At 38.7% G+C, this 26707-nt stretch overlaps 2 protein-coding genes across 2 annotated transcripts in view; one reads left to right on the top strand and one right to left on the bottom strand.

The window, feature by feature from the left end:
• LOC120245093 (filamin A-interacting protein 1-like) overlaps window positions 1-10867 on the bottom strand; it is a 132155-nt gene extending 121288 nt beyond the window's left edge. Inside the window, exons 1-3 of the mRNA XM_039251963.1 lie at window positions 10829-10867; window positions 3657-3909; window positions 2759-2932 (exon numbers count right to left, since the gene is read on the bottom strand). Coding sequence (XP_039107894.1) covers window positions 2759-2932; window positions 3657-3899 — 417 coding nt within the window. The 5' untranslated portion in view covers window positions 3900-3909; window positions 10829-10867. The remainder of the gene's footprint in view (window positions 1-2758; window positions 2933-3656; window positions 3910-10828) is intronic.
• Window positions 1-26707, top strand: part of CMSS1 (cms1 ribosomal small subunit homolog) — a 398583-nt gene that overhangs the window by 132125 nt on the left and 239751 nt on the right. The gene's annotated exons all lie outside the window — the stretch shown is intronic.

Genomic DNA, 26707 nt, shown 5'->3' with positions numbered 1-26707 from the left:
TTTTATGTTTATTTATTTATTTTGAAAGAGTGAGAGAGAGGGGCGCCTGGGTGGCCTAGTCGGTTAAGCGTCCGACTTTCGCTTAGGTCATGATCTCGCGGTTCGTGGGTTCAAGCCCCGCGTCGGACTCTGTGCTGACTGCCAGCTCAGAGCCTGGAGCCTGTTTCAGTCTGTGACTCCCTCTCTCTCTGACCCTCCCCTGCTCACGCTGTCTCTCTCTCTCTCCTAGAAATAAATAAAACATTAAAAAAAAATTAAAAAAAAAAAAAAAAGAGAGTGAGAGAGCATGCATGAGTTGGGGTGGAGCAAGAAAGGGAGAGACAGAATCGCAAGCAGGCTCCATGCTTTCAACACAAAGCCCAACATGGGGCTCAAAATCACAAACCGTGAGATCGTGACCTGAGCCAAGATCTGGAGTCAAACACTTAACCCAGGAACCCAACTCTGCAGTAAATATTAAATAAAAGAATAAAATGAAATTTAAAAGCTAAATTATATAGTTGCTTAAAATAAGTAATTTAAGAATTGTCCCAAGGTGATGCTAATAAGATATGCAGATTATTTTATTACAGCACTCTGATAAATCCAAAACATTAGATTTTCCTTGATATATTTTTTGGAAGAATTAAGAATATGTTAGGCAATTAACTTCAATAGCTTTTTGTAAGGGAACTTCTAATATAGAACCCTAGTTTGGAAAGGAATAGGAGGTTAAAACTGTTATAGACTCTGAGTTCTTATGTCTTCCCTTTCTCTTGACAACCTAGCTACCCTCTCTCCCCATTCCTATTCTTTGTTCTAGTTCTTTCATAAGTCTTTCATCTTAAGTCAGTGTTCCCACCATGTGACATAACTGAGAGCAGTGAGTTCTTCTAAGCAATTTTGCCGTAGGAATAGATAAATCCCCTTTAGTTTACCCTTGATGTGGTTAAGATTTTTACATTTTTCAAAAAGAACATTGTGAAGAAACTAAAAGGTCATGGGATGTTAACACCCCACGATGGGGAAAAGTGAAAGAAGAATAGTTATTTAGCATGCAGATCCTTATTCTGCAATAATTCGGGTACAGCCATGATGGTCTTGGTGGGAAAGCTGCCTGGGGAATCTAACTTAAGATTCCCCATATTGTTTATTCTCTGGGTGCTTCCCTTTGCCTCATTAGGTCCTAGATGGAAAAAGAGGGCAGACAACTGAATTGTTGGGTAACTAGACTTATGTGGGCTTCAAAGGATAGGCAGACTGATAACTGAGGAGAGAGAAACCTAAAGGACAGCAATAGAAGGCAAGAGAAGAAAAGTGGGCAAATCATGGAAGTGAGAATGTGAGAAGTGTGTATACATAGGGGAGTATGTATGTGTATGTTTTGTGGAAGTAATCAAATAAATTTGGATTTATAAAGGGCTAAATTATGGATAACTTTCGGGAACAAGCATTTGTAGAGAGTCAGGTTATTTCCAACTTTGCATGTGTTTAATAGAATTCTTTTGAAACTAAAACTTTTCCTGGTGATCTCAGCATAAGTTTAGAATCATTCTGTTCATTTCACACTGAAGTATTGAGAGGCTGTGCCATTTGTGGAGCTTTGTTAGGATATTTTCAGTGATCATCAGTTTGCATTTGCACTTATACTGGTTGGGGAATTTGTGCCTAATGCTGTTTCACAGTCACTATGTTGGGAGCCAGGATACAGTTTTAACACTATTGACTTGAATGTAGCTTCAGCTCCTCTTTCTAAAATTTGGATTAAAGTGCAAGTCAACAGACTTTGGGTGGTCTCATCTTCACCCCTCAGAGAAGTAAATCCACATGACCAAACTCCTTCACAATTTGGCAAGACAGTGGTCTTCTCTCATGAGACACCCAAGACAAGAATAGCAAGGACATTGGAGGTCAGTCCTGAGGTAGATTGCCAGAGCTTATGTGGGGGAAATTTGTCCAAAACTTGCTTTCACTCTCTCCAGCCTTAACTCATGCTCCTAGTTGTTTCCTTTTTATAAAAATGAAAAATTATGAAATTTTCCATTGAGGTCTCAGAGGAAAATAGAAGAATAAAATAAGAATGCCAGAGAGTTTTAGAAATGTCAGCAAGTAAAAGAGCAAGCCGTATCGCATCTTTATGCAGTGGTGGCTGGGTTGGGACTTTTCCTCTTTGTCATTGTCATTACTGGGCACTCTTGATGGGGGAAGATCTTTGCTGTCATAAACTTTTGAAGGAAAAAAAGGATAGCACTCATCTAAAATGCTTTCTAAACCTCCATTTCTTGGACAGTTCTTCAGATCATTTCCATTCATGCTCAAAATTTCTATGACATAATGCCTCAGTGTTTTCAAAGAAATTAACCTTTGCGCTTAAGCTTTATCTGTTTTTTATTATAGCCTGTATAGCCTTCAAGTCCCCACAAGTGCCGTCCCCTGTGTGCGTGCACGCGTGCATGTGTGTGTGTGTGTGTGTGTGCGCGCGTCTGTGTGTGTGCGTCTGTGTGAATGTGTGTGTGAGAGAGAGAGATTCTCTTGCATTTGTCTGCTTTCAGTCTCATGTCAAGAAACAAACCCACTGGAAACATACTGTATGATTTATTCTCCTTTCCTGTAGAACATGTAGTATTTATCTACCTTGGGTAGATTTTAAATGTATTAGAACATAAAACTGTAAATAATCAAAAAAGAATTATATGTCATGCTCACCTGCCAGGCCTAGTGCTTGGCTGGCTAGTGAACTTTTTCACCTTCCAGGTGCACGCCCCCATGTGATACATACCTCATTCATTGGTTTTTCATAGATGTCTTCCTGCCAAGGGGCAGATTTTGCTTGAAAAGCATCTCGCTGGAGAGCCTCTAACACCTTTTTTGGAGTGACAAACCCATACTGAGCTTCCAGCAAAGCCAAGTCCATTTTTTCAGCCTTTAAAATGCCTATGACTTCATCTCGAGCCTGTAGGAACAAAAGGCATTTCAGAAAGCTTGCTTTATCTACCAGCAGTCTCTGAAAGTGATCTCTTAGGAGAATTGAGTGCTTTTTTTCTTCTATTTCAAATATAAACAAATCATATTTATTTATATTGCCTTTTACAAAAGGTAGCAAAACTGTGTCCTTTCATCCTTCTTAAAATCGAATTACACACTAATAATATTTTAAAAGTGATCACTGTACAACATTGGGGAGACTCAACATTTTTTATTGTTTGACAAGAAGATAACATGATACTCTTCAGTGGACTGACGTACATTTTCAAGGGTAAGAAATAAGATTCTCCTATAAGTGTAGTAGCTGTTTTTAATTTTTTATATAGGTTAATAATGCTAGGGCAAGTCTAGGAGCCAGTTCACATGGGGTATAAAAGTGTCTTTTGTTATTTAAAACAATTTAGAAGTCATCTGGTATTATTCATACATGCCTGTGCACTGTAGCTCATGAGCAGCATGGGCAAAGGATGTGATCTTTCACGTGATGCATGCCAATTGCATGTCCCAGTGAGAGCCCTTTTACGTATGATTAACTGCCCTTTCAGTTGGCAGAAGAGAATTATGTGTATGTATACTTTCTTTCATGTACATACAGGTATGAACCACAGATCATCTATTTCTGTGGCAGCATACACAGCAAATTCACAAGCAGCCTTCTCCTTGAACATGGGGATAATTCTAACCCAGCTGACCTGGAGTTCTCCTTCCAGAATGCTCAGAAGAAATAATAGGTCATCTCTTGAGAGGTCTTCTCCTTGGTGGCCGATACCACCATGTGACATAGGACAGGGAACAATTGCATCCGACTCATTGATGGGGTCTTTGTCTTGCTGTCTCTGCTTCGTGTCCCCAGGCCCTTGGAAACCACAGCCTTTACTCTGTCTTGGAAACTGCTTTTGGGCTGAGCCCTCTGTGTCATTGCTTCTGGAACGCATTCTTTAAAGCCTGGAAAGAAGGAAAACAATTTGTAACTCCTAATGGATTTTAATAAGGGCACCTATTACTACTTTAGCAGGTCTGCACTATTGCAATATTTACCTCAGCCAAAGGCTTGATCTTTCTGAAGTCTACAGCAGAGAGAACAGCATTAGCAGATTCATAAATCACAGTTTTATTTACACTGTTTTTAAAATCAACATTTTAAAAAGGTGTTCTGCTTTGATTAAGGCCACTTATGTCCATGGGTAAACAGACTATATTTGAACTTCATCTCCCAAGTATTTCATCTCCAGGATCCAGGTCATGCCTCCAACCATAGCCCAAGTGTTTACTGGAGTTAAGATGTACTTAACACAGTTGTAAAGCAGTAAATTTGCTAATTGTTCTAACTTTCTGCAGATTCACATTATAGAATTTCCTTTGGAAGGTTTAGAAATTTTTGAAACTACTTAGTCTTTGGTGCTTTAAGAAAGAAGCATCAGATTTACTGCTAGAAAATACTTTGGGTTACATTGTTTTGACAACTAAGTCCAATATTAAAGGAATGAAGCTGTGGTCTCTGGCTGTATCCCTGACATTCTGCTAAAATTCATGATCTGTCCTTGGATACATCAAGGATTTATTGTTAGGACACCCATCTCCAAGACAGAGACAGTGCGGCCTATGGTAGTTGGCCATTATGGAAAATTATAAATGAATATTTGAGGGTCACATTAGCTCACATCCGATTGTATCATTATCCAAATTAATTTATAATAGCAAGAAAAATTGTTCCACCTTTGAGATTTTTAATGAAAAGACAAACATAAATTGAGCTTATAGTCTACTTCAATGATGTACAGATTATTAATTTAACTCACTTCTAAAATCATGAAACTTATCATCTTAGTGCCTTGCTTTTAGGTAATAATAATAACTCTTTTTTTCCACACATTCTATAATAATATTTCTTTAAAGATCTGTAAAACTAAAGCATGCAGAAAAGTGTGGGAAGTAAAATGAACCACTACATGCTATCACACAAATGTGTAAAATCTAAATGTGAAAACAAGTTTTAATGTAAAGTATTATACAGTTGAAGCCACCTATGTATCACTTCCTTATTCTATTTTCTACCTTCCCACCCCAAAAGTAACCATCTTGAATTTGGTGTGTATACATATTGCTGAGCAATATATAGTATTTATAGCTTTGCATATTTTCAAACCTTCTGTAAATATGTAAATAGCATATTGAGTGTATTTTTATGAAACATGCTCTTTTTATATTTGTGAAATTCTTCCTTCCATTTTACTTTAGTTTATATATTTTGATGGCTATGTGGTATTTTATTATATAAATAGTCCACCATTTACTTATCTATTTTACTGTCAGTGAATGTTTAAATAGTTTACTTTTTTTTTTTCAGTTTTAGAAAAAATGCTGCAATGAATATTGCATTTTTTTTCCTGTGTGCATTTCTCCTTTGAGGCATAGGAGTGTGATTTTGGGGGTGCACAGTGTATGATCTCTCCACATTTAGTCAAATTGATCAGTTTTTAAATTAGTTTTATGGGGCGCCTGGGTGACTCAGTCAGCTGAGTGTCCGACTTCAGCTCAGGTGATGATCTCATGGTTTTTGGGTTCAAGCCCTGTGTTAGGCTCTGTGCTGACAGCCAGCTCAGAGCCTGGAGCCTGTTTCAGATTCTGTGTCTCCCTCTCTCTCTGACTCTCCCCTGCTCACACTGTCTCTCTCTTTCTCTCTCAAAAATAAATAAAACATTAAAAAATAAATAAAAATAAATAAATAAATTAGTTTTTTTCCTTGTAATTAGCTTTAGAAACCAAAACTTGATCAGTGACAGTAGAAAAGAGTATGAGGACTATGAACTCTGGGACCACATGACCTGAGTTCAAGTCCTTACTCTGTTATTTATTGGCTGTAACTTTGGATAAGTTACTTAATAACCTCTGTGCTTCACTTTTTCCATCTGTAGGATGACAATGATAGTGGTAGAATGTTTGTAACCTGAGGATTACATGTCAGCACATGTCAGATGTTTGTAACATGCCTAGTACAAAATTGGCACTCTAAATAAACATTAGCTTTTATTATTAATATTATTATTAACTTTATTTTTATTCCCCAAAATTGTACAGTGAGTCTATATGACCTTTATAGTTAGGAAAAAATTTGAAGAAGAAAAGTATATTGATAATTGAATATCTCTGATACTCTCATTTAATGAGATGTGAGATATGAATACGGGGTGGGGGGCGGTGGGAAATTGCAAGAATAGCTTTGTGTCTTTGCTGGGTACTCTTTTTAGGAAATCATTCTCGGGGTGCCTGGGTGGCTTAGTCAGTTAAGTATCTGACTTCAGCTCAGCTTAGCTCAGGTCATGATCTTGCAGTTCATGAGTTCAAGCCCTGCTTCAGGCTCTGTGCTGACAGATGGGAGCCTGACCCTGCTTCTGATTCTGTGTCTCTCACTCTATCTGCCCCTCCCCTCTCACACTCTGTCTTTCTTTCTCTTTCAAAAATAAACATTAAAAAAATTAAAGATTTAAGAAAAGAAACATTTCCCACCAGCCTGAATATGCTGGCAGCACTTGAGAGACCTGAGGATCGGAATAGTTTAGAAACCTTAAGGACTTCAAAGCCAGCCAGTTAGGCATTGTTCATCCCTCATCCATCCTTCGACCATTTATTGAAGGCCCACTGTGTGTCATGCACTATGTTGGTTATTTATGGTATGGCTTCCTTACTTCCCTTAATACAAATGATACACTTTTACTCATAAGTTTATAGAAATAGTTCCTAAAACTGGGATCATGAGAAATGTACTGAACAAGAAGTCAGATGAAATGAATTCTTTCATGGGGCACCTGGATGGCTCAGATGGTTAAGCATCCAACGCTTGATATCAGCTAGATTATGATCTCACAGTTAGTGGGTTTGAGCCCCGTGTCAGGCTCCACACTGGCAGCACAGAGCCTGCCTAATATTTGTTCTCTCTCTCCATCTCTCTCTGCCCCTCCCCCACTCACACTTCCCTCTCTTTCTCAAAAGAAATAAACATTTTTTTAAAAAGAAAAAGAATTTATTCACAACCACCTGTGGGACTTAGTTAAAACTTTGACCCTCTGTGAGCCCAGTGTCCTTCTTTGTGAAGTGAGGGAGTTGGGGAGGTGATCTCTATGACATCTTTCCCCTATAATATATAACAGTTCTTGCCATTGTGCCTTTCTTCTGGCAGAGGCTATCAGTAGCATATTTAGAAGAGACAGATTTGTGGATCTGCATCTTACAGAAATCCACAGAAATCTACTACATGTGGATGTGCAGTAAACCTGGTCTGATAATTTCCACAAGAAAAAGATTATACATAGAAGATGATTCTTAAGGAAATAATCCCAGTAATAATTTTAAGCTGAGAATTTGTTTTTTAAGCCTCCCCATAACAATCAAGCTATAAAAGCAGAACTTGAAGGTGTTTATTATCTTATGTATTTATTATTCACGTTTGGTCAGCAGTAGACCGACTCTCAGCTGATACTAGTGAAACACTTTGCCTTGAAGTTGCAGTATCCTCCTGGAGAAATTTGAAACATTACTTTCAGATTTTTAACAAGTCACATAATGTGTTTTTTCTACAACTTACCATTCTCACTTCCCTCTATCACACATTTACTCTATGAGACATTGGAAATTGAAAGACGGTGGTGGTGGTAATGATGATAACTAATACTTACTGAACACTTACTACATGCCAGGCATTCTTCTAAGCATTTTGCATAACTCATTCAGTTCTTAAAACAACTCTATGAGGTAGGTAAGATTATTCTCTACATACATGGTAAAGAAATAGAGGCACAGACAATTTACTGAAGGTTGCACAGCAAGTACCTGGCAGAGCTGCGGTTTAAATCCAGACAACCTGGCTCCAGAACCTGTACTCATAAGAATCATGCCATAATGGCACTATGCTGCGCTGCCAAAGACACTTAGAGACACTTTGTCTGGAATGAACTAGACACTCTATATGAAACATGCTTATAGCCTTGCTAACTAATTACAGTGTAGATGAGCAATGATCTGTGGTAGTAGTTATCACAGATTCTTCCCTAGATAGCCAAGAAAGAATTCATTTATTTGAGAAAAGCAAAACATAGAGAAGTATATTTTTGTAGGGATGGAAGGTTGAGGATCTGTGAGAGATAAGAATGTAGAAAACATTATATGTATATTTATGTATTTATAAATGTATATGTACTAGCATAATTTGTGCTATGTACTTTATGAAAACTTGTATATAATGCACATTATGAAAACATTCAGGAGCGCCTGGGTGGCTCAGTCAGTTGAGCATCCGACTTCAGCTCAGGTCATGATCTCAGAGTTCGTGGGTTCGAGCCCCACGTTGGGCTCTGTGCTGACAACTAGCTCAGAGACTGGAGCCTGTTTCAGATTCTGTGTCTTCCTCTCTCTCTGACCCTCCCCTGTTCATGCTGTCTCTCTCTCAGAAATAAATAAAACATTAAAAATTTTTTTAAAAAAAGAAAAAACATTCAAAAATAAAAATGAGGGGCACCTGGGTGGCTCACTCAGTTGAGTGTCAAACTTCAGCTCAAGTCATGATCTCACAGTTTGTGAGTTCGAGCCCCGCATTGGGCTAGCTGTTGTCAGTGCAGAGCCTGCATTGCATCCTCCGTCCCCTGCTCTCTCTGCCCCTCCCTGCTCGTGCTCTCTCTCAAAATAAATAAACATTTAAAAAAATAATAAAAATGAAAAATATTAGTTAAAAAATAATATAATTATTTTTTCCTACCCCATTGAATTGTCTTAAACATCCCAGGAAGACCCTTGCTCTGGCCTATAGGAATAATGGAAGGTTCTTAACATAGACTAGATCTATTTAAAACAAATAAATACTGTATTGGCTTCAACAGCACATGCACTAAAAATTGATAAAACAGATCAATATTAAGTGCCACTTTATTATAGATACACTCACATATGAAGGCAGGACCATCCCTGACTTCTGTCCAATATTATTAATATTATTTACGTCTCCCATGGGGTATCTGACCTGGTACTTCATACATAATGGATATTCCGCAAGGTGACTAGTTTGCTTCTTCCACTTTGTGGCCTACCCCAAAACTTAGGTAGTGGCTAAACAACAATAGTTCAAAATTCTGTGGGTCATTCTGTTTCTTTACTAAATTTTTTCTTTTTTCTTTACTAAATTTATTTTTGAGAACAAGTGGGAAGGTGCAGAGAGAGGGAGGGACAGAGGATCAGAAGCAGGTTCCCTGCTGGCAGCAGAGATCTGTAGCTTAAGTCATCTTACAGTTTAACAGCTTGGACGGTCTCAAGATGGGCTTATGCACATGTCTGTCTGTCAGCCAGTTGGACTAGTAGACCTCAGCTGGATTATCATATCTCTGCTCCTGCTTCACTGGGCTCTCAAGCTCTGGTAGGCTAGACCAGGGCGGCATTCCAAGAATATGAGAATTATAACTTTAAGGTCTCATTTTTATTGGCGACACAACATCACAAAGGCCAGCCCCAATTTAAGAAGTGGAGTAGCAGATTTTACCTCTTGATGGTTGCAGCTGCAAGATCACATTGCAGACAACGGAAAGAGTTAACGATAGCCATTTTTTAAAAACTGTAGGTCTACAACACCTACAATTTGTGAAAATTGAATAAATGTCTAGTTTAAAAGGTAAAATATATTTAGTTCTTTTTTTAGCTTCTCAAATGACTTCTATGATGCATTCCTGTGCTTTCTCTTACCCACATACTCATATGTTGAAGAATAGCCGGTTGATAAGCATCAACTTGTATTCTGCTGGTAATCAATAAAGATTCCTCCAGATTTTATCCAAGGTATGCCTTCCAGAATTCCAAGATAATATAAATTTCTACTTAGCAGAGTAGTGTGCTAAGCATTGCTCATGAGTACCCTTTGAGTTTCAGGCAAACGAAGCTGCTGCAGAAAACTTGATTGAGACTCTGTACACATCCCAGCTTCCCTTGCCTCATTTTTAAGGTGACTTAAGTGAAATCTGCCAGGAGGCCACAAGTTCTTTGCCAATGATGACATTTATAAGTGATTAAAAAAAGAGATGATCTGAAATATTCTAGCACTTCGTTTTTTCTTTTTAAAGTGTTGAGGGTTTTTCGAAAACTGCTGATCCTCTTTGGGGGCCAGGGTTGGTGGGCATCAATGCTTTTGATGGCACACGCATCGCATTTGTGAACAGACCCATCGTGTGCAGACTTCTGGTGTACTTAGGTGTTAGCTGTCTCTGCATGTTTACAGTGGTGGAGTTTCCTTGCCCTTCTGCCAACAACCACAAAATGATCAGTAATGAGAAGTAATTAAGTATCGAGAGGAAGAAAACAAAGACATGAATTTCATGATACTTCATGCTTTGTATTATCAGTGACTTCATTGTTTCTCTTGGCAAAATTTTAATGCATCTGTGCTTGGCCCAGGGGTGTGTACTGAGGAAAAGAAAAATTTTGTAATAGCAACAGTGGTTTGGGATTTTCAGGTTACCAAAAAAAAAAAAAAAAAAAAAAGGAATGGAAAAGTTGCTTTTGCTTATACCAAATAATGATGCCTTACTCTTTTCATAAAGCACTGGAAGTGACATAATGCCTGATGGTTTTGCAAGGAGAAATCCTGTTTAGTTGTCAGTTTAACACAGCCCTATGCACTGTTATCTGTGACTAGCATAGCTGTAGAATGGCAGCCCTCAGGAGTGTAAGAGAGTGATAGACTGGGATTCAGGAAACCTGGCTTCTGATCTCAGCTCTGCTTTTAATTAGCCAGACTCTGGGTTGTCACTTACAAAGTGAGGACTTTGCAGGATGAAACAAAGACCTGTTCTTTACTGTTCTTTTTCTTAACTTCTATCCTGTTCCTCACCTCCTAACAGATCCCCTGACAGCAGGATTTGGGCCTGAGACTAGATGATCTCTGAGGTCCTGGGGCTTCCTACTTTAGAATTATGTGATTCTCTGTTGTCTTGTATCTATGGATACAAATACAGTTCATTTGGCCCTGCGAAGCAGATTCTGTTTCGTTTTCCTATGTGGTGACCTTGGTCAGTTTTTCTTGGGTTTAAGCTCGTTGAAGTCATGGTGGATCTTGGTAAAGATGTGTCCTTGCAGGAGAAGGACAAGTAAAGAAGTTGCAGCTATTTACTTAATTTAAAGAAATGGATAAATGTAAATAGTTGCCTATTCAATCTACCACCTCTCTCCAACACACACAAACTTCTAGCCAGCTCCTCATTATACTATAAAAGTTAAATTTGCTTATCATTCTTTACTAATTTTATATATCAAAGATTTCATACTATATATAATTGGGTGCTGTTAGACATAACTTAGTCTCCATGTATCTGTTTATTTTCTTGTTTGAATGCTGGAGAAGAGGATATTTTACTTGTATAAGGGAACCTGGAAAAGCCTCAGTAAAAGAAATTGTTTTTGGTCTCGATCACATACTATATTGAATTAGGTAATCAAAACTCTGATTTAGGGAAGAAAATAATAGTAATAGTGACAGCTTATGTTTATTCAATACTTAACAAATATAGGCCTGTTCTAAATGCTTTCCTTTGATCAACTCATTTAATCTTCACAAAACTGTTATTCATCCCATTTTGCAGAGGATGAAACTGAGGCTTGTAGCTGTTAAGTAACTTACTGATGGTCATACTGCTAGAAAGTAGTACATCCTAACTTGGGTGACCTGGATCCAAAGTGTCCAGCAAATTACTATGCTGTATCTACTTAGGATCTTAAAAGAAGGCATACATAGTAAAGGAAAAATCCTAGTTCAACATTAAGGTATTCGCAAACATTTATGAAGTACCTGCTATTCAGGTATTGTCATAGGTGATTTGTTCTAGCTTATTTTTGGACCTGGGTGTTGCATAGGCGTAGCATAATAGAAGGAGTATGAGATTGTGGAATTAGATGGATCTGGGCTTAAATCACAGCTCCAGTATGTTAGCTCTATGGCCTTGGACCACACGTGGTTACTAAATCTCCCTGAGCCTTTAAATGTAAAATGAAAGTAATGGTACCAGGTAGTAGACTTATTGTTCATGATTTGTGAGCAAAGTCCCCCTGTTTATGTCTCTATCTCCAGCGCCCAACAGATTTGGGCATCAGCAGGGATTCACTGATGGATCAAATCATGTAATCCTCAGCAGAGCTGGTTGGCTCTAAGTAAGAACTGCTTCATTGTAAAGATGATTCATCTGGCTAGAAATATAGAAAAATGGTATTAGGTATACCTCATTTTATTGCATTTCATTTATTGTGCTTTACAGATACTGAGCTCTTTACAAATTGAAGGTTGTGGCAGATCTGTCAAGAAAGTCTGTCAGCACCAGTTTTCTAAGAGCATTTCTTTACTTTATGTCTCTTCGTCACACTTTGGTAATTCTTGCAATATTTCTGAACTTTTCATTATTATTGTATATTAAGGTGATCTGCGGTCAGTGATCTTTGGTGTTACTATTATAATTATTTCGGAGCTGCACTAACCAGGTCCATTTAAGACACAAACTTAATCAGTAAATGTTTTGTGTGCCCTGACTGCTCCATTGACCGGTCATTTGTCTGTATCTCTCCCTGTCCTCAGACCTCCATATTCCCAGAGGCACAGTATTAAAACTAAAACCCTACAATGGCCTCTGAGTGTTCAGGTGAAGGGAAGAATTGCACATATCTCAGTAGAAATGATTAAGTTTAGTGAGGAAGACATGTCAAAAGCTGAAAGGCTGAAAGCTAGACCCCTGCGCTAAACAGTTAGCCAAATTGTGAAAGCAAAAAAAAAAAAAAAAAGTTTGTAAAGGAACTTTAATGTGCCATATTAAACACAAGAATGGTAAGAAAGCAAAACACCTTATTGCTGATACAGAGAAAGTTTTAGTGGTCCAGATACATGATCACATCAGCTACAACCTTCCCTTATGCCAAAGCATGATCCAGAGAAAGGCCCTTACTTCATTTCTATAAAGACTGAGAGAGGTGAGGAAGCTGAAGAAGAAAAGTTGGAAGCTACCAGAGGTTGGTTCATGAGATATAAGGAAAGAAGCCGTCTCCATAATATAAAAGTGCAAGGTGCAACAGCAAGTGCTGATGCAGAAGCTGCAGCAAGTTCTCCAGAGGATCTAGCCAAGATGGCTAATGAAGATGAATATTCTAAACAACAGATTTGCAGTGGAGATGCAGCAGCCTTCTAATGAAAGAAGATGCCATCTAGGACTTTCATAGCTAGGGAGGAGAAATCAATGCCTGGCTCTAAAGCTTCAAAGGACAAGCTGACTCTCCTGTTAGGGTTAATGCAGCTGGTGACTTTAAGTTGAAGTCAGTGCTCATTTACCATTCCAGAAATTCCTAGGGCCCTTAAGAATTATGTTACAAATGCAGTAAAAAAAACCTGGAAGATAGCACATCTGTTGACAACATAGTTTACTGAACATTTTAAGCCCAGTGTTGAGACTTAACTGCTTACAAAAAAAAAAAAAAAAAAAAAGATTCCTTTCAAAATATGACCTCTTATTGACAATGTACCTGGTTACCCAAGAGCTCTGATGGAGATATGTAATGAGATGAACATTGTTTTCATGCGTGCTAACCACAGCATCCATTCTGCAGCCCATGGATTAAAGATAAATTTTGACTTTCAAGTCTTATTAAGATACAGATTTTATAAGGCTATAGCTGCCATATTTAGTGATTTCACTGATGAATATAGGCAAAGTACATTGAAACTTTCTGGAAAGGATTCACCATTCTAGACTCCATTAAGAACATCCATGATGGGGTGCCTGGGTGGCTCAGTTGGTTAAGTATCTCCTTTGGCTCAGGTCATGATCTCCTGGTTCATGGTTATGAGGTTTCGAGCCCCACATCGGGCTCTGTGCTGACAACTCAGAGCCTGGAGTTTTCTTCAGAATCTGTGTCTCCCTCTCTCTCTGCTTTAATCTCTCTCTCTCAGAAATAAATAAACATTTAAAGATTTTTAAAAAGCCATTGGTGATTGATGAGAAGAGGTTGTCAAAATTAACAAGAGTTTAGAAGAAGTTGATTACAACCCTCAAGGATGACTTTGAGAGGTTTGAGACTTTAATAGAGAAAGTAACTGTAGATATGGTAGAAATAGCAAGAGAAGTAGAATTAGAAGTAGAGCCTGAGGATGTGACTGAAATGCTACAAGCTCATGATAAAACTTTAACTGCTAATGAGTTGCTTCCTACAGATTAGCAAAGAAAGTGGTTTCTAGAGATAAAACTTACTCCTGGTGAAGATGATTTGAAGATTGTTGAAGTGACAACAGAGGATTTAGGATATTTCATAAACTTACTTGATAAAGCAGGGGCTGGGTTTGAGAGAATTGACTCCAGTTTTGAAAGAAATTTTACTGTTGATGCTGTCAAACAGCATCACTTGCTACAGAGAAATCCTTCATGGAAGGAAGAGTCCATCAGTGTGGCACACTTCATTGTTGTCTTATTTTAAGAAATTGCCACAATCGTCCTAGCCTTCAGCAGCCACTACACTGATCAGTCAGCAGCCATCAACATCAAGGCAAGACCTTACACCAGCAAAAAGATTACAATTTGTTTAAAGCTCAGATATGGTTAGCCTTTTTTAGCAATAAAGTATTTTTTAATTAAAGTATGTAAATTACTTTTTTTTAGATATAATCCTATTGCACACCTAACAGACTATATACAGTATAGGGGCACCTGGGTGACTCAGTTAAGTGTCCAACTGTTGATTTCACCTTGGGTCATGATCTCACAGTTCATGAGATTGAGCCCTGAATCAGGCTCTGCACTGACAGCCCAAAGCCTGCTTGGGATTCTCTCTCTACTCCTCCCCCACATGTGCACATGCGCACTCTCTCTCAAAAAAAAAAAAAAAAATATATATATATATATATATAGACCACAGTATAGTATAATCCTAACTTTATATACACTGGGAAACCAAAAAATTATTTGACCCATATTATTGCAATATTCACTTTATTGGGGTTGTCTGGAACTGAATCTGCAATATATCTGAAGTATGCTTGTACTGAGAAGCTAATAATAAAAGTAGCTGGTATGTATAGACCTTCTACCATAGGCAAAGTGCTGTGTTTTGTATTACCTTATTTAATCTTAAGTTTTAGCCCAAAGTAAAGACTGTTAAAAAAGTCTTGGTAAAGATAAATTAAGGGTGGAGACCTCATATATCAAAGACAAATGGCTATCAGTATGGGGTAGTGCTGGTGCCTCTACAAAGTTCAGAGAGAGTGTGTGTATATGCCCATACTGTGTGGAGATCCCCACACTCTAGATCCCTATTAACATCCCATACTTCACTGAATTTAGGAAGCAGGCTGTCTACTAGCTTTACATTTCCACTTGGATTTACCCGTCTTTCTACATGGATCTATTAAGCTTTAACTTAGTTCCCTCAAAGGGGAATGAAGAGAGATGTAGTAACATTATGGGGTTCTCAGCAGAGCTGGATGAGCCCTTAATATGAACTGTCTCATGGTAAATGTGATTCATCTATGAAAATACTGGCTATAAATAGATGTTAATAGTGCCCAGCAAAACAGCCAGGTTGTACTAGCATGGCCACATTAGGGAAAAAAATTTTGTCGAGTATTTTATTTGGTTTCTTTTAAAATAAAAAAATAAAATATCTCTTTCCTTTTATTGCCCTAGCCACGCACACTTGAAGACACTAAATTCAACCAAGTGCAGTAAAGCTATCTGATGACTAAAAAAAGACACATTGAAACCAGATAACCTAATTTAGCACTGACCACCTTTATTTTTTTTTCCTTCTATTTTCAGCAAAATCACTGAAACATTTCCTTAATGGTATTTTTCCTTGTAGGGAGAGCATGGACAAGGCTTCAGAGAGGAGAATGAAAGTTGGAAGGAGTTGTGGGGGGGAATATGTGATTCAGGTCCATATTCCTAACAATTCTGTGTCCTCAGAGAAAGTCAAAGGTACAGAAAGAGAAGAATCAAATGTAAGGTTTAGAAGGCACTGTAGTAGTTATTTCATCCATCCCCCACAGTACCTAGCAATCAGTGTTTTCTGTTATTCCCTACACAGCTGTTATGAAAAGTACTTCCTTGTGAGCTGAAATCCAGCTCCCAGGAACTTCATTCATTTATCCTGTTTCTGTCTCCAGAGCTAAATCAAATAAGGCTACTCTTTGAGCTATACTGTAGTCCTTCAGTGAGAAGGGCTCTATTCTTTGTTCCAAATGAAACATTCTCAGCTTCCTCGGTGATTCCCGACACCAAAGTGTCTAGTCTCCCTCACCCAGTACCGTCTCACACACACATTTTGATTATATACCTCTTTAGACCTAACGAGTCTTCATTAGGCCAGGTTGTTTTCTTAAAGAGAGGCATGGAATTGAACATAATTTCCCAGATATGAAGTACAATTTAAAGCAATGAATTGGTAAAAGTATAAATTTAGGGAAGATCTCAGTAGTTTTTCTGATATTGGATTTCAGATGGAATTTTACATATAAATCCAGAAATTTGATAGTAGACATTTAAGGAAGACTTATTCCCAGTTCAGCTTATACAGTCAGTACTTACAATAATACTTTGTTATGTATCTACTGATGCATCAGTAGATAGGTAATTGTCCTGTTTTGCAACAGGACAACATTCTTCTGTGAAGAATATGAGATTCAAAAAGCTTGAATAACTTTGGCTAATAAACCTCGGACCAAAAATGATGAAAAACTTAGGTGTTCTGACCCTCTTTCTCTCTAGGCCCATGCTAAATTAATCCAAAGCTCATGCATTTTTTCATTGTTGTTTTGTTTTTAAGCTTGTATGTGTTCTTTGGTTGCTTGTCCACTAAGGGCTGTAGTCCGAGAAGCTGCTACACTGTAGATACAGAATAAACAGCCTGCCAGTGAAGTCTAATAGAGCAGACTTACATCATGGCTTTTCTTAGCTATGTGTTCTGAAGAAAGGACAAAAAAGAAATATAAAAATCTCCCAGAGTATAAATAGTTGATTTATCCAAATTTTCCATTACAAACCAGTGGCTCTTTAAAGATTCTTTCTCATTTAAGGTTGACACAAGGCTGGGAATGTTTTCCAGATCTTTGTGGAATAGAACAGAAAAAGAAAATTATTTTCATATAGTCCAAATTAGCTTTAAATACATTTCTAAATGCCACACTCACACACTCTAGGTCAGAGCTCTTGAAAATCATATGATTCTTTTAACAGTTTTCAAACTACATCACTTTTCATCGTTTTTCCAACTCTGCTCTCTGGTTTTTCTTAGAAGTACAGTGATATTGAGCCAGTCATTTAAGCTTTCTATTCTCTTTGAATTTTTGTCCCTTTGGCTCTTGGAACCAGTTTTGTCAGATCCCTTTATTCTGCAGCTGAGGCCCAGGGAGGTTAACTGATGTGCCCATGGTCATGCCTAGAGCCAGCACCAGAATCCGAATCTTGCCTACAGCTCTGTTTCCGCATCAGCAGTGCATTTTCAGAGACCAACTCCTATTTCTGGAAAGATGTGAAACATATCAGATACAAATGCACCTTTGAGAGTACCAAAGTCTCGGGGCGCCTGGGTGGCTTAGTCGGTTAAGCGTCCGACTTTCGCTTAGGTCATGATCTCGCGGTTCGTGGGTTCGAGCCCCGTGTCGGGCTCTGTGCTGACTGCCAGCTCAGAGCCTGGAGCCTGTTTCAGTCTGTGACTCCCTCTCTCTCTGACCCACCCCTGATCACGCTGTCTCTCTCTCTCCTAGAAATAAATAAAAATAATTAAAAAAAAAAAAGAGTATCAAAGTCTCCCACAAATGTTATTTTTCTCAACTTCTTCCTTACCCACTAGGTGATTATAGGCCTGAGAATGCCTTTAGGCCTCCTCCTGGCTAGACCAACCCAGCATGATAAAGAGCTCAGAGGTGATCACGCAAGAGGTTCAGAGATCAAGGGTTCCCATCTGCAGATTTTAACATGACTGTTTCCCTTTCTATTATTTAAGGACCTGTGACTAGAATAGGGAGCTTGTTACAGAGAAAATGTTGCAACTGGTAAAGTCCCTGACCTGTGCTGGACCTTGCAACCATTTTACTTCCCCTTTCCCAGCATTTCCCTATGTTCAGTTTATCTTCCTATAATTGGGAGAAAGTTTAACTCCTTGCTTCCCAGGCATATGAGTGTAATCTGACACATTTACAATTTCTCTTATTAGAGGAAAAGAAGGAAACTGACTTCTGTAAAACTAATTCTCTGCTGGATGATATGATTCACACTTTCTGTTCTTTATCTCATTTTTAAAATTCAGAAACATAGAGTTAGTATTTTTCTCTTTATTTTACAGATTAAAAAAAGAAGTGAGGTATAGAGAAGCTCACAACTTAATGTGGTAAAAACATAGGTTCAGGATTAAATACAAGATACCAGTAAATACTATAAATCATGTCCAATGTACAAAGTGTTTGGGGAACATTTGAGAGGAAATGACTAACTGTACCACAGGAACTAAGTGAAAGCACCTGAGAGAGAAGTTGGGCCTTGGAGGATCAGCGTGTCCAAGTCATATGTACAGATTGAAGATAGATGAAAAACATGGCATGTGGCAAATACTAAGTCATCCTTTTGGCTGAAGCCAACAAGGTGTTGGGTGGTTAAATTAGGGTAGAAGGGTGGACCATGGTCATGGATAAGGCTGCTCATCACAGGGCTGTTCATAATAATGAAGATGAAACAACCAAGTATCTAACAAATAATAAGGAATAATTAAGTAAATCCATGGAAAATGTAGTATTGGCCAGTTAGGCCAACAGCAAAAATCAAGTTTTCAAAGAATTTTTAAAAATTTTTTAATGTTTTATTTCTGAGAGAGAGAGAGAGAAAGCATGAGCAGGGGAGGGTCAGAGAGAGAGGGAGACACAGAATCTGAAATAGGCTCCAGGCTCTGAGCTGGCTCTCAGCACAGAGCCCGACGCAGGGCTCGAACCCATGAATTGCGAGACCATGCCCTAAGCCGAAGTCGGAAGCCCAACCGACTGAGCCACCCAGGCGCCCCCAAAGAATATTTTTTTAATGTTTGTTTATTTTTGAGAGAGAGAGTGTGTGAGCAGGGGAGGAGGAGGGAGAAAGGGAGGCACAGAATACAAAGCAGGGTCCAGGCTCTGAGCTGTCAACACAGAACCCAACTTGGGGCTTGAACTCTCAGACCGTGAGATTATGACCTGAGCCGAAATCAGACACACAGCGAACTGAGCCACCCAGGTGCCCCCAAAATTTTATTTGGGACATTTAATAATTCCCATTTAATAATATGAGAAAATACTTTCGATATATAAGGATTTTTTTTTTTGTAAGAAGACACTAATTTATCCAGTCATACTGCTTTCACATTTTGGGGCCTTTTTTCAGAAGAGAGACAAGGATGAGTAAGATGAAGCCTTGAAAATCATTAAGCCAATAGAAGGTTACCTTATTAGTAGCCAATATGATTGTCCCTGGGGTATGAGAAAACAAGACCAAGGAAATTTGAATGGGGACTATGTATTAGATGATGTTACAGAGTTATTGTTAATTTTATTACATGTGTTGATGGCATTGTGTTTAAATGAGAGAATATCTGTTTTACTTTTCCAGATAACATAATGGAGCATCTAAGTGTGAAATGTCTTGATGCCCTGGGCTTTACTTTTAAATACTCCAGGAAAAAAATAAAAGTATGAGGTAAAATGAAGTAAATATGGCAAAGTATTGAGGATTATTGAAGCTGAAGGATGGGTACATGGACTTTGTTATATTTTTCTACTTTTGGTATATTTGGAAATGTTCACAATAAAAGATTTTAAAAGAAACACCAGGGAAACATAGTATTAGATGGATAAACATTTTAAGAAAAAATTCTTTATAGAAAGGAAAAAATGAGTATAAGGTAGGAAAAGAAAGAAGGCACTAAGGTTTGAGTGTTAAGCAGAGACAGAGAAGCCAAAAAGTGAGCTATATGCCCGTAGCCAAGAGTGAAAATTATTTCAAGGAGCAGAAAGTTGCTGTGACCTCATTTTAACAGCATTGCCACTGGTCAGAGCAGTTTGGGAACTCTGCTTTTGTAGTTTCCTATTTTGGAATACCTCAGCCATGGCAGATTCTGGTCCATTGAAAGTGAATTCTGACCTTGGGGGAAAGTTACTGAAACCAAATCTAGTGAATCAAGTTATAGTTGGGTCGACTAATACTGCTTTTGGTCAAAGAACCAATTGTGACCTTAAAATAATGGGATTAGCTTTTTTGTATGTGGCCTTTGAAAGGGTTTTGAAGACATTTCCAGCATATGTCAGCCATGACACTCTTTTAGAATAAGTTTTTTAAAGGAAAACCTTTGACAAAATGACCGTGTTTGAATTTACAACTAAGGGCTTGTGCTGTATTCTTTTTTTTTTCTTTTAATGTTTGTTTATTTATTTATTTTGAGAGAGAAAGAATCTCAGGCAGGCTCCATGCTCAGCATGGAGGCTGACTCAGGGCTCAACCTCATAGCCATCAAATCATGTCCTGAGCGGAAATCAAGAGTCAGATGCTTAAACTACTGAGCCACCCAGGTACCCCAATTTTGTTTTTAATATTCCATCTACTTTAGTTACATACCAAGTCTTTGGTGTGCTACAGCTTCTGGTTGTTTTTTAGAATCCCAGTATAAGCGGGGCGCCTGGGTGGCTTAGTCGGTTTGGCGTTCGACTTTCGCTTAGGTCATGATCTCGCGGTTCGTGGGTTCGAGCCCCGCGTCGGGCTCTGTGCTGACTGCCTGCTCAGAGCCTGGAGCCTGTTTCAGTTTGTGACTCCCTCTCTCTCTGACCCTCCCCTGCTCACGCTGTCTCTCTCTCTCTCTCTCTCCTAGAAATAAATAAAACATTCAAAAAATATATAAAAAAAAAAAAAAGAATCCCAGTATAAGCAAAGAAATAGGACACAGCATGGTGTATGGCAGGACAAAGAGTGCAGTCTCTGGGGCCAGCCACGCTGAGTTACAGTAACGCTGCCCCCATCACACATGCTGCTCATTTTGGGGCAAGTTACTTCATTTCTTTAGGACTCAGTGTCTTGCAGTGTTGGGAAGATTCAAGGTGAAGTACTATGCCCAGTGCCTGGCACATGACAGGAATGCATAACTCATCCTGGTGGAGATAGAATGATACAATTTTACCTCCTGGTTCATCAGACATGCCTTCCCTCTTGTGATGAGTGAGATAACAAATAACTATTGGATTTTAGCATCATGAGGAGAGTATATTACTCAGAGCTTTACCTCGCTGAACAGGAGTAGTTCTTTTAGTCAGTGATAAACTGGTATTTTCAGAAAGTGAGTTATTTTGTGCCTTGCCAGCATGGAGAGTGACAAGCTGAAGAAATTGGATTTGGCCAGGAACCAGTGCCTGTTTTTTAGGAGAGAAATGGGTAGGGAATTATGATCCTGGCAGTTTGGAGGAATTTAACATAAAGTGACTGGCTTCTTGGTCCAAACTAGCCATAACTGTTCCACAAGATGATGAAGAGCACTGATTCGAAAAGGTATGTTTACCCGGGTTCTCATTAGCATGCCTCACCCACAAACCATGACTTTCAAAATCTTTTCTAACACAGCAGCAGCACAAAGCTTACTATCTTTCTGGCCAGGCACTGTACTAAAGCACTTTACACTCATTATTTTCTTTTTTGCATGCACTATCAGGCAGATACTATTAATCTGTGCTTCATGTGAATACCAGAATTGAAAGAGATTAAGCCAGTCTGCTTCGAGCCACAGAACTGGTAAGTGGCACAGTAGAAATTCCAGTTGGCTTAATAGCCCCCCTAGTCTTTGTAAGCCTATGGTCTATTGCCTGAATTTGTTCTCCTTTGGAATAATGATCTGTTTAAAGATGGGAGAAACATCTTCTCAGCATTCCTGTACATTTTTGACTATGTCAGCAAAATTGAAAAGGCTAGTGCTCTTTCACCAAAGACCTGCATCATGACATGGTGATAGGAGAGAAGAACATAGAAAGCACCAGGGAGAAAGAAAAATGTCTGGGATTGGTCTGAGGTGAGGGCACAGTGTGAATTAAGGTCATACTCCTTCACTGCTCTCTGTTACTCAACTCATTCTAGGTGGTAGGAAAGAAGTTGTTATAAGGCAGGAGGTCTGCTTAAGTCAAAAAGCATCAAGGAGCATCAGAAAGCATCAAGAAAACCACACGCAGCAGGCTGAACACTTGTACTGGGTAATATGTCTTTGGCTGGGCCATATAAGTTTGGGTCAAACTGCTTTCAGGATTCTTCAAACTGACATCAGGGCTCTTATGTTCTCTGCTTTGAAGGGTCAACCAAGCCCTCTCTGAAACCCCTAGTCCCATTCATCTGTATGCAGGAGTACTTTTTGGTGTTCTTTAATTCATGGAGAATGCTTTTTCCACCTCAGTTGAATAGATTCTCCAGAGTCCATGGGACTTAGATATACTGAGTTTGGAGATTTTACCTACCATGTGTGGTTCCATATAGCCCTTTATTAGAAAGTGCTCAAGGCAGCCAAGAGTACATGTTGACCAAGGAGGCTGGCTGCTGCTAAGAGCTATAAGTAAATAAATGAATGTCAGAAGCTTACAAGTAAGGAGGAGAAACAAATCTTCATTACCCTTCCTTGAACACGTTGCTTTGGATGTTTTAGTAATGATTGTGAAGCATTTACCCACAGACTAAACTAAATTCTTTGTGTTCTTTGCAAGGTGGAGAGCTTGCCAACTCAATTTCAGCATGCAAAATCCAGACAATTATTCTTTTGGCATTTGGGGACTGCCCCTGTTTACGTTGGGGTTGGGGGCAGGCAGGCTGTGTACAGGAAGGCTTTATAAGGAAAGAGAAGGCAACTTTATCCCATACTTTTTAGAAAAGAACGCCTCTCCCCCATCAAGGTTCTCATGTCCCTACCTCCTATGCTAAACCTCTGTTACAAAGCTAAGAGAAGAAACCTCTAGGCTCAGAAGTGCCACCCTCACTTTAGTGCCCATAGCTTGTGACTCATTCATAGGTATTTTCATTTCTTCTGCTTAGCACTTCACAATGAAATTGCATATTTCTTTTGTGAGGGTTGTGTGCATATGGTTGATAGTTGTATTTCAAGTGATAATCATGGAAAGATAAAGTTCTTGAGATTATGGCCTTATTCCATTACAAAATATATGGTTTGCAGTAATGATTCTCAACCTATGAACATGGAACCCCTGGGAGCTTTCAAAATTCTCAAAGGGGTCTTCCAGACTGTATTCCATAAAGCATTGTAAGCAACTGAGTTTTTTTTTAAGGTGATTTATTTATTCTGAGAGGGAGAGAGAGATAGCTCAAACAGGGGAGGGATAGAGAGAGAGGAAGAGAGAGGATCCCAAGCAGGCTCCATGCTGTCAGCACAGAGCCCAATGTGGGGCTCAAACTCATGAACCATGAGATCATGACCTGAGCCAAAATGAAGACTCAGACACTTAACCAACTGAGCCACCCGGGTGCCCCTGAATATTAATGTGTTTCCAGTATAGTTATGGATAAATTGTGATTGATAGCATATAAGCCATTTAAATATTTTATGAATTTGTTGTAGGCTTTCATAAGTTATAGCTTTTTTCAGTCTGTGAATAGGAAAGGCTACAAGTACTGCCTATGGGGAATTAGGAAACTTTGTCATGGAAAAGGAATTCTCATCCTGGAAAGGATGGATAAAGAGTGTTTTGTTATAGCACCTAAATGTAAGGCTAACCTGTTTTCTTATTATTGAAGCTTTAAGAGCTATGATTTTCCTGATCCAACTGGTTTTGAGTCTGGATCAGAACCCCCTGTTGGTTGCAGTTGCAACTGAGGAGTAGGCTGAAGGCATTACGCCTTACAGACTGTTGAACTTAAAAATTGAGGGTGCTTTTTGTTAGTGCCATAAGAGCCTTCATGTATCCACCCTATTCTCTTTGGTACAGGTTAGCATACACACATTCACGCCAGGATTACTTTCAGGTGAGAAACTATTGCAGTTTGACTTAGTGGGGGCTACATGATGGGGCCTGCACCCTGAGTATTCTTTTTTTTTTTTAAACCTTCAGTAGAGACTGCTGCTTCTAGCACATTGGCTATAGTTTTTTTAAATAGAAGTTTGCTGTCTCTATGATGTAAAGCACTAAATTGCCAAGTGTGGGCATTTTCTCCATCAGGGAAGTATAGCTCATTCGTTACACGGGTGCTAACACTTGCCTGCCTTCTGCTATGAGTGTATTATTATTTTTGTTTTTAAAAAGGTTTTTCTTTTTTTTTTTTTTTTTTTTTACATAAAAAGTAGTATGTGTGAAGCACTGAAAATGGACAAGTAATCATAAAGAATAAAAAGTAAAGTATCCTTGGGGTGCCTGAGTGGCTCAGTTGGTTGAATGTCCAACTCTTGATTTTGATTCTGGTCGTGATCCCAAGATTGTGGGATTGAGCCCTGTATAGAGCTCTGTGCTGATCATGGAGCCTATGTAAGATTCTTTCTCTCCCCCTCTTTTCCTTTCAGCTATTCACTCATGTGCTCACTTGCTCTCTCTAAAATATTTTTTATTTAAAAAAAATTTTTTTAATGTTTTATTTATTTCTGGGAGAGAGAGAGAGAGACAGCATGAGCAGGGGAGGGTCAGAGAGAGAGGGAGTTACAGACTCTGAAACAGGCTCCAGGCTCTGAGCTGGCAGTCAGCACAGAGCCTGACGTGGGGCTCGAACCCACGAACCGCGAGATCATGACCTAAGTGAAAATTGGACGCTTAACCAACTAAGCCACCCAGACTCCACAGTAAAATATTTTTTAAATGTATCCTTAATCCAACCATGCTGAGATTTCTACTTTTCATCTTTTTCTGTAGTTTCTTGTAAGCTGTCTTCTTTTCTGTGTCTTTTATAATGTGCATGTTGTTTTTGGAACACTATCCATCATCATCATTCTTCTAGGCCACAATTTTTAATAGCCGTATAGTACTTCATTGTATGATGGTGCTATTATTAATGTAATCGTTGTCCTATTACTGGGTATTTAATCATCATCTTCAAGGTCCTTCCTTCTCTTCTCCCCCCACTTTCACTTTAGAGGCCTGTTCCCTATCAACCTAAAAGGGATTCAAAGCTAACAGGGAACCTTAACCACGTATCTCAACTTGAACTATCTAGAATCCATGAAAACTGTCCTTGGTTCAGAAAAATATGTTTGTTATTTTTTTTAATGTTTTATTTATTTCTGAGAGAGAGAGAGATAGCATGAGCAGGGGAGGGTCAGAGAGAGAGGGAGACACAGAGTCTGAAACAGGCTCTAGGCTCTGAGCTGGCTGCTAGCACAGAGCCCAACGCGGCGCTCGAACCCATGAACTGCAAGATCATGACCTGAGCCGAAGTTGGACACTTAACCGACTGAGCCACCCAGGCACCCCTCTGTTTGTTATTTTAAAGTGATGATTTTAGCCTCAGAAGGATATAATCACAACTCGTAATTGCTGTTCTATCTCTCTAAATTCTTTCACTTTTACCAAATTAAAAATATGCAGTTGTTTTGAACACTTTTTAAAAGGTAAAAATGTTCACAATCTATGTAAATCAAACCATCATACTGTATGCCTTAAGCTCATACAGTCCATTATTCCCCAATAAAACTGTGGGGTGGGGGGAAGGTAAAAAATATAAATATAGAAATCATAAAAGACTATCAGAGTAGACCACTGCACCTCCTATTCAAGGCCTGAAAGTTGAGAATTTGGAAATGAAATTTGAATTGGAAGATGTATCCAAGTAATTCATCTTTAACAATAGAAGGACATTTATTTTTACAAATGTTTTTCTCTTCGTGCAAGAGACTGCTGTTACATTTACAGATTACTTCATTGTGTAGACTTAATTCAAAAAATGAGAATGGGACTTGGAGGGTATATTTTAGACAAAAGTAAAAGCAGAGCTGTATAGACATTGGTGGTGGTAAGATAAATATTTTTTTTCCTTTTAAGGTAATGGCTTTCTGTTTCCAATCTCTAGAGTGACTGTGTCATCATTTTAATATTCTCTTGTTACCAAAAGATGGCACTTTGTGTGAAACATAGTTACCAAGCAATATACCAAAAGCTAAATTGTTACATGGCTTAGGATGTGCAGGGAAGGACCAAATTGGCTCAGAAAATGGTCTCAGAATCATAAAACATTATCAGAGTTGGAAGAGCCTGGAGATGGGTTTGCCTAGCTTCTTCCCAGCTGGCACTGGGGAGAGAGCACCTTTTCTGTACAAGCTCTCTGACAAGTACACATCAGCTCTATGAGCACTCATTTTTTGTAACTATATGGTCTTAAAAACTTGGCTAGTTCTTTTAAGATGCGTCCCAAATTCTTTTGTCATTTTGTCTCCCAGGATGCTGTTATTAGTTGAATGCCATCTGATAATATAAATTATGGTGAGTAGATTTTAAAGACTTGAGAGGAAGATTTCCTAAATGTGAAAGCAAGGAAAAATCCTCCTCCCAAACTGAGCAAATGATGAGAGTGGATTTATCATTAAGGGTGCAACTAAACAGAAATTTCCCAGTTTAATCTCCTGGTTCTAGAACTACTGAGGCTAGGCCTATGAAGAAACCTAAGGCTGTTTCCCCAAACACTATTTCGATGTATTAGTACTATTTCTGTTTTCCATAATTGGTAACTAGCTTCTTGCTTCATTATTTAAATGTGCTTTACGTTTTTGGCCTTCA

The sequence above is a fragment of the Hyaena hyaena genome, unplaced genomic scaffold (assembly GCF_003009895.1).
Source record: "Hyaena hyaena isolate Hyena2069 unplaced genomic scaffold, ASM300989v1 scaffold_407, whole genome shotgun sequence".
NCBI classification, from domain to species: Eukaryota; Metazoa; Chordata; class Mammalia; order Carnivora; family Hyaenidae; genus Hyaena; species Hyaena hyaena.
This window is presented reverse-complemented; position numbering and strand designations above follow the sequence as displayed.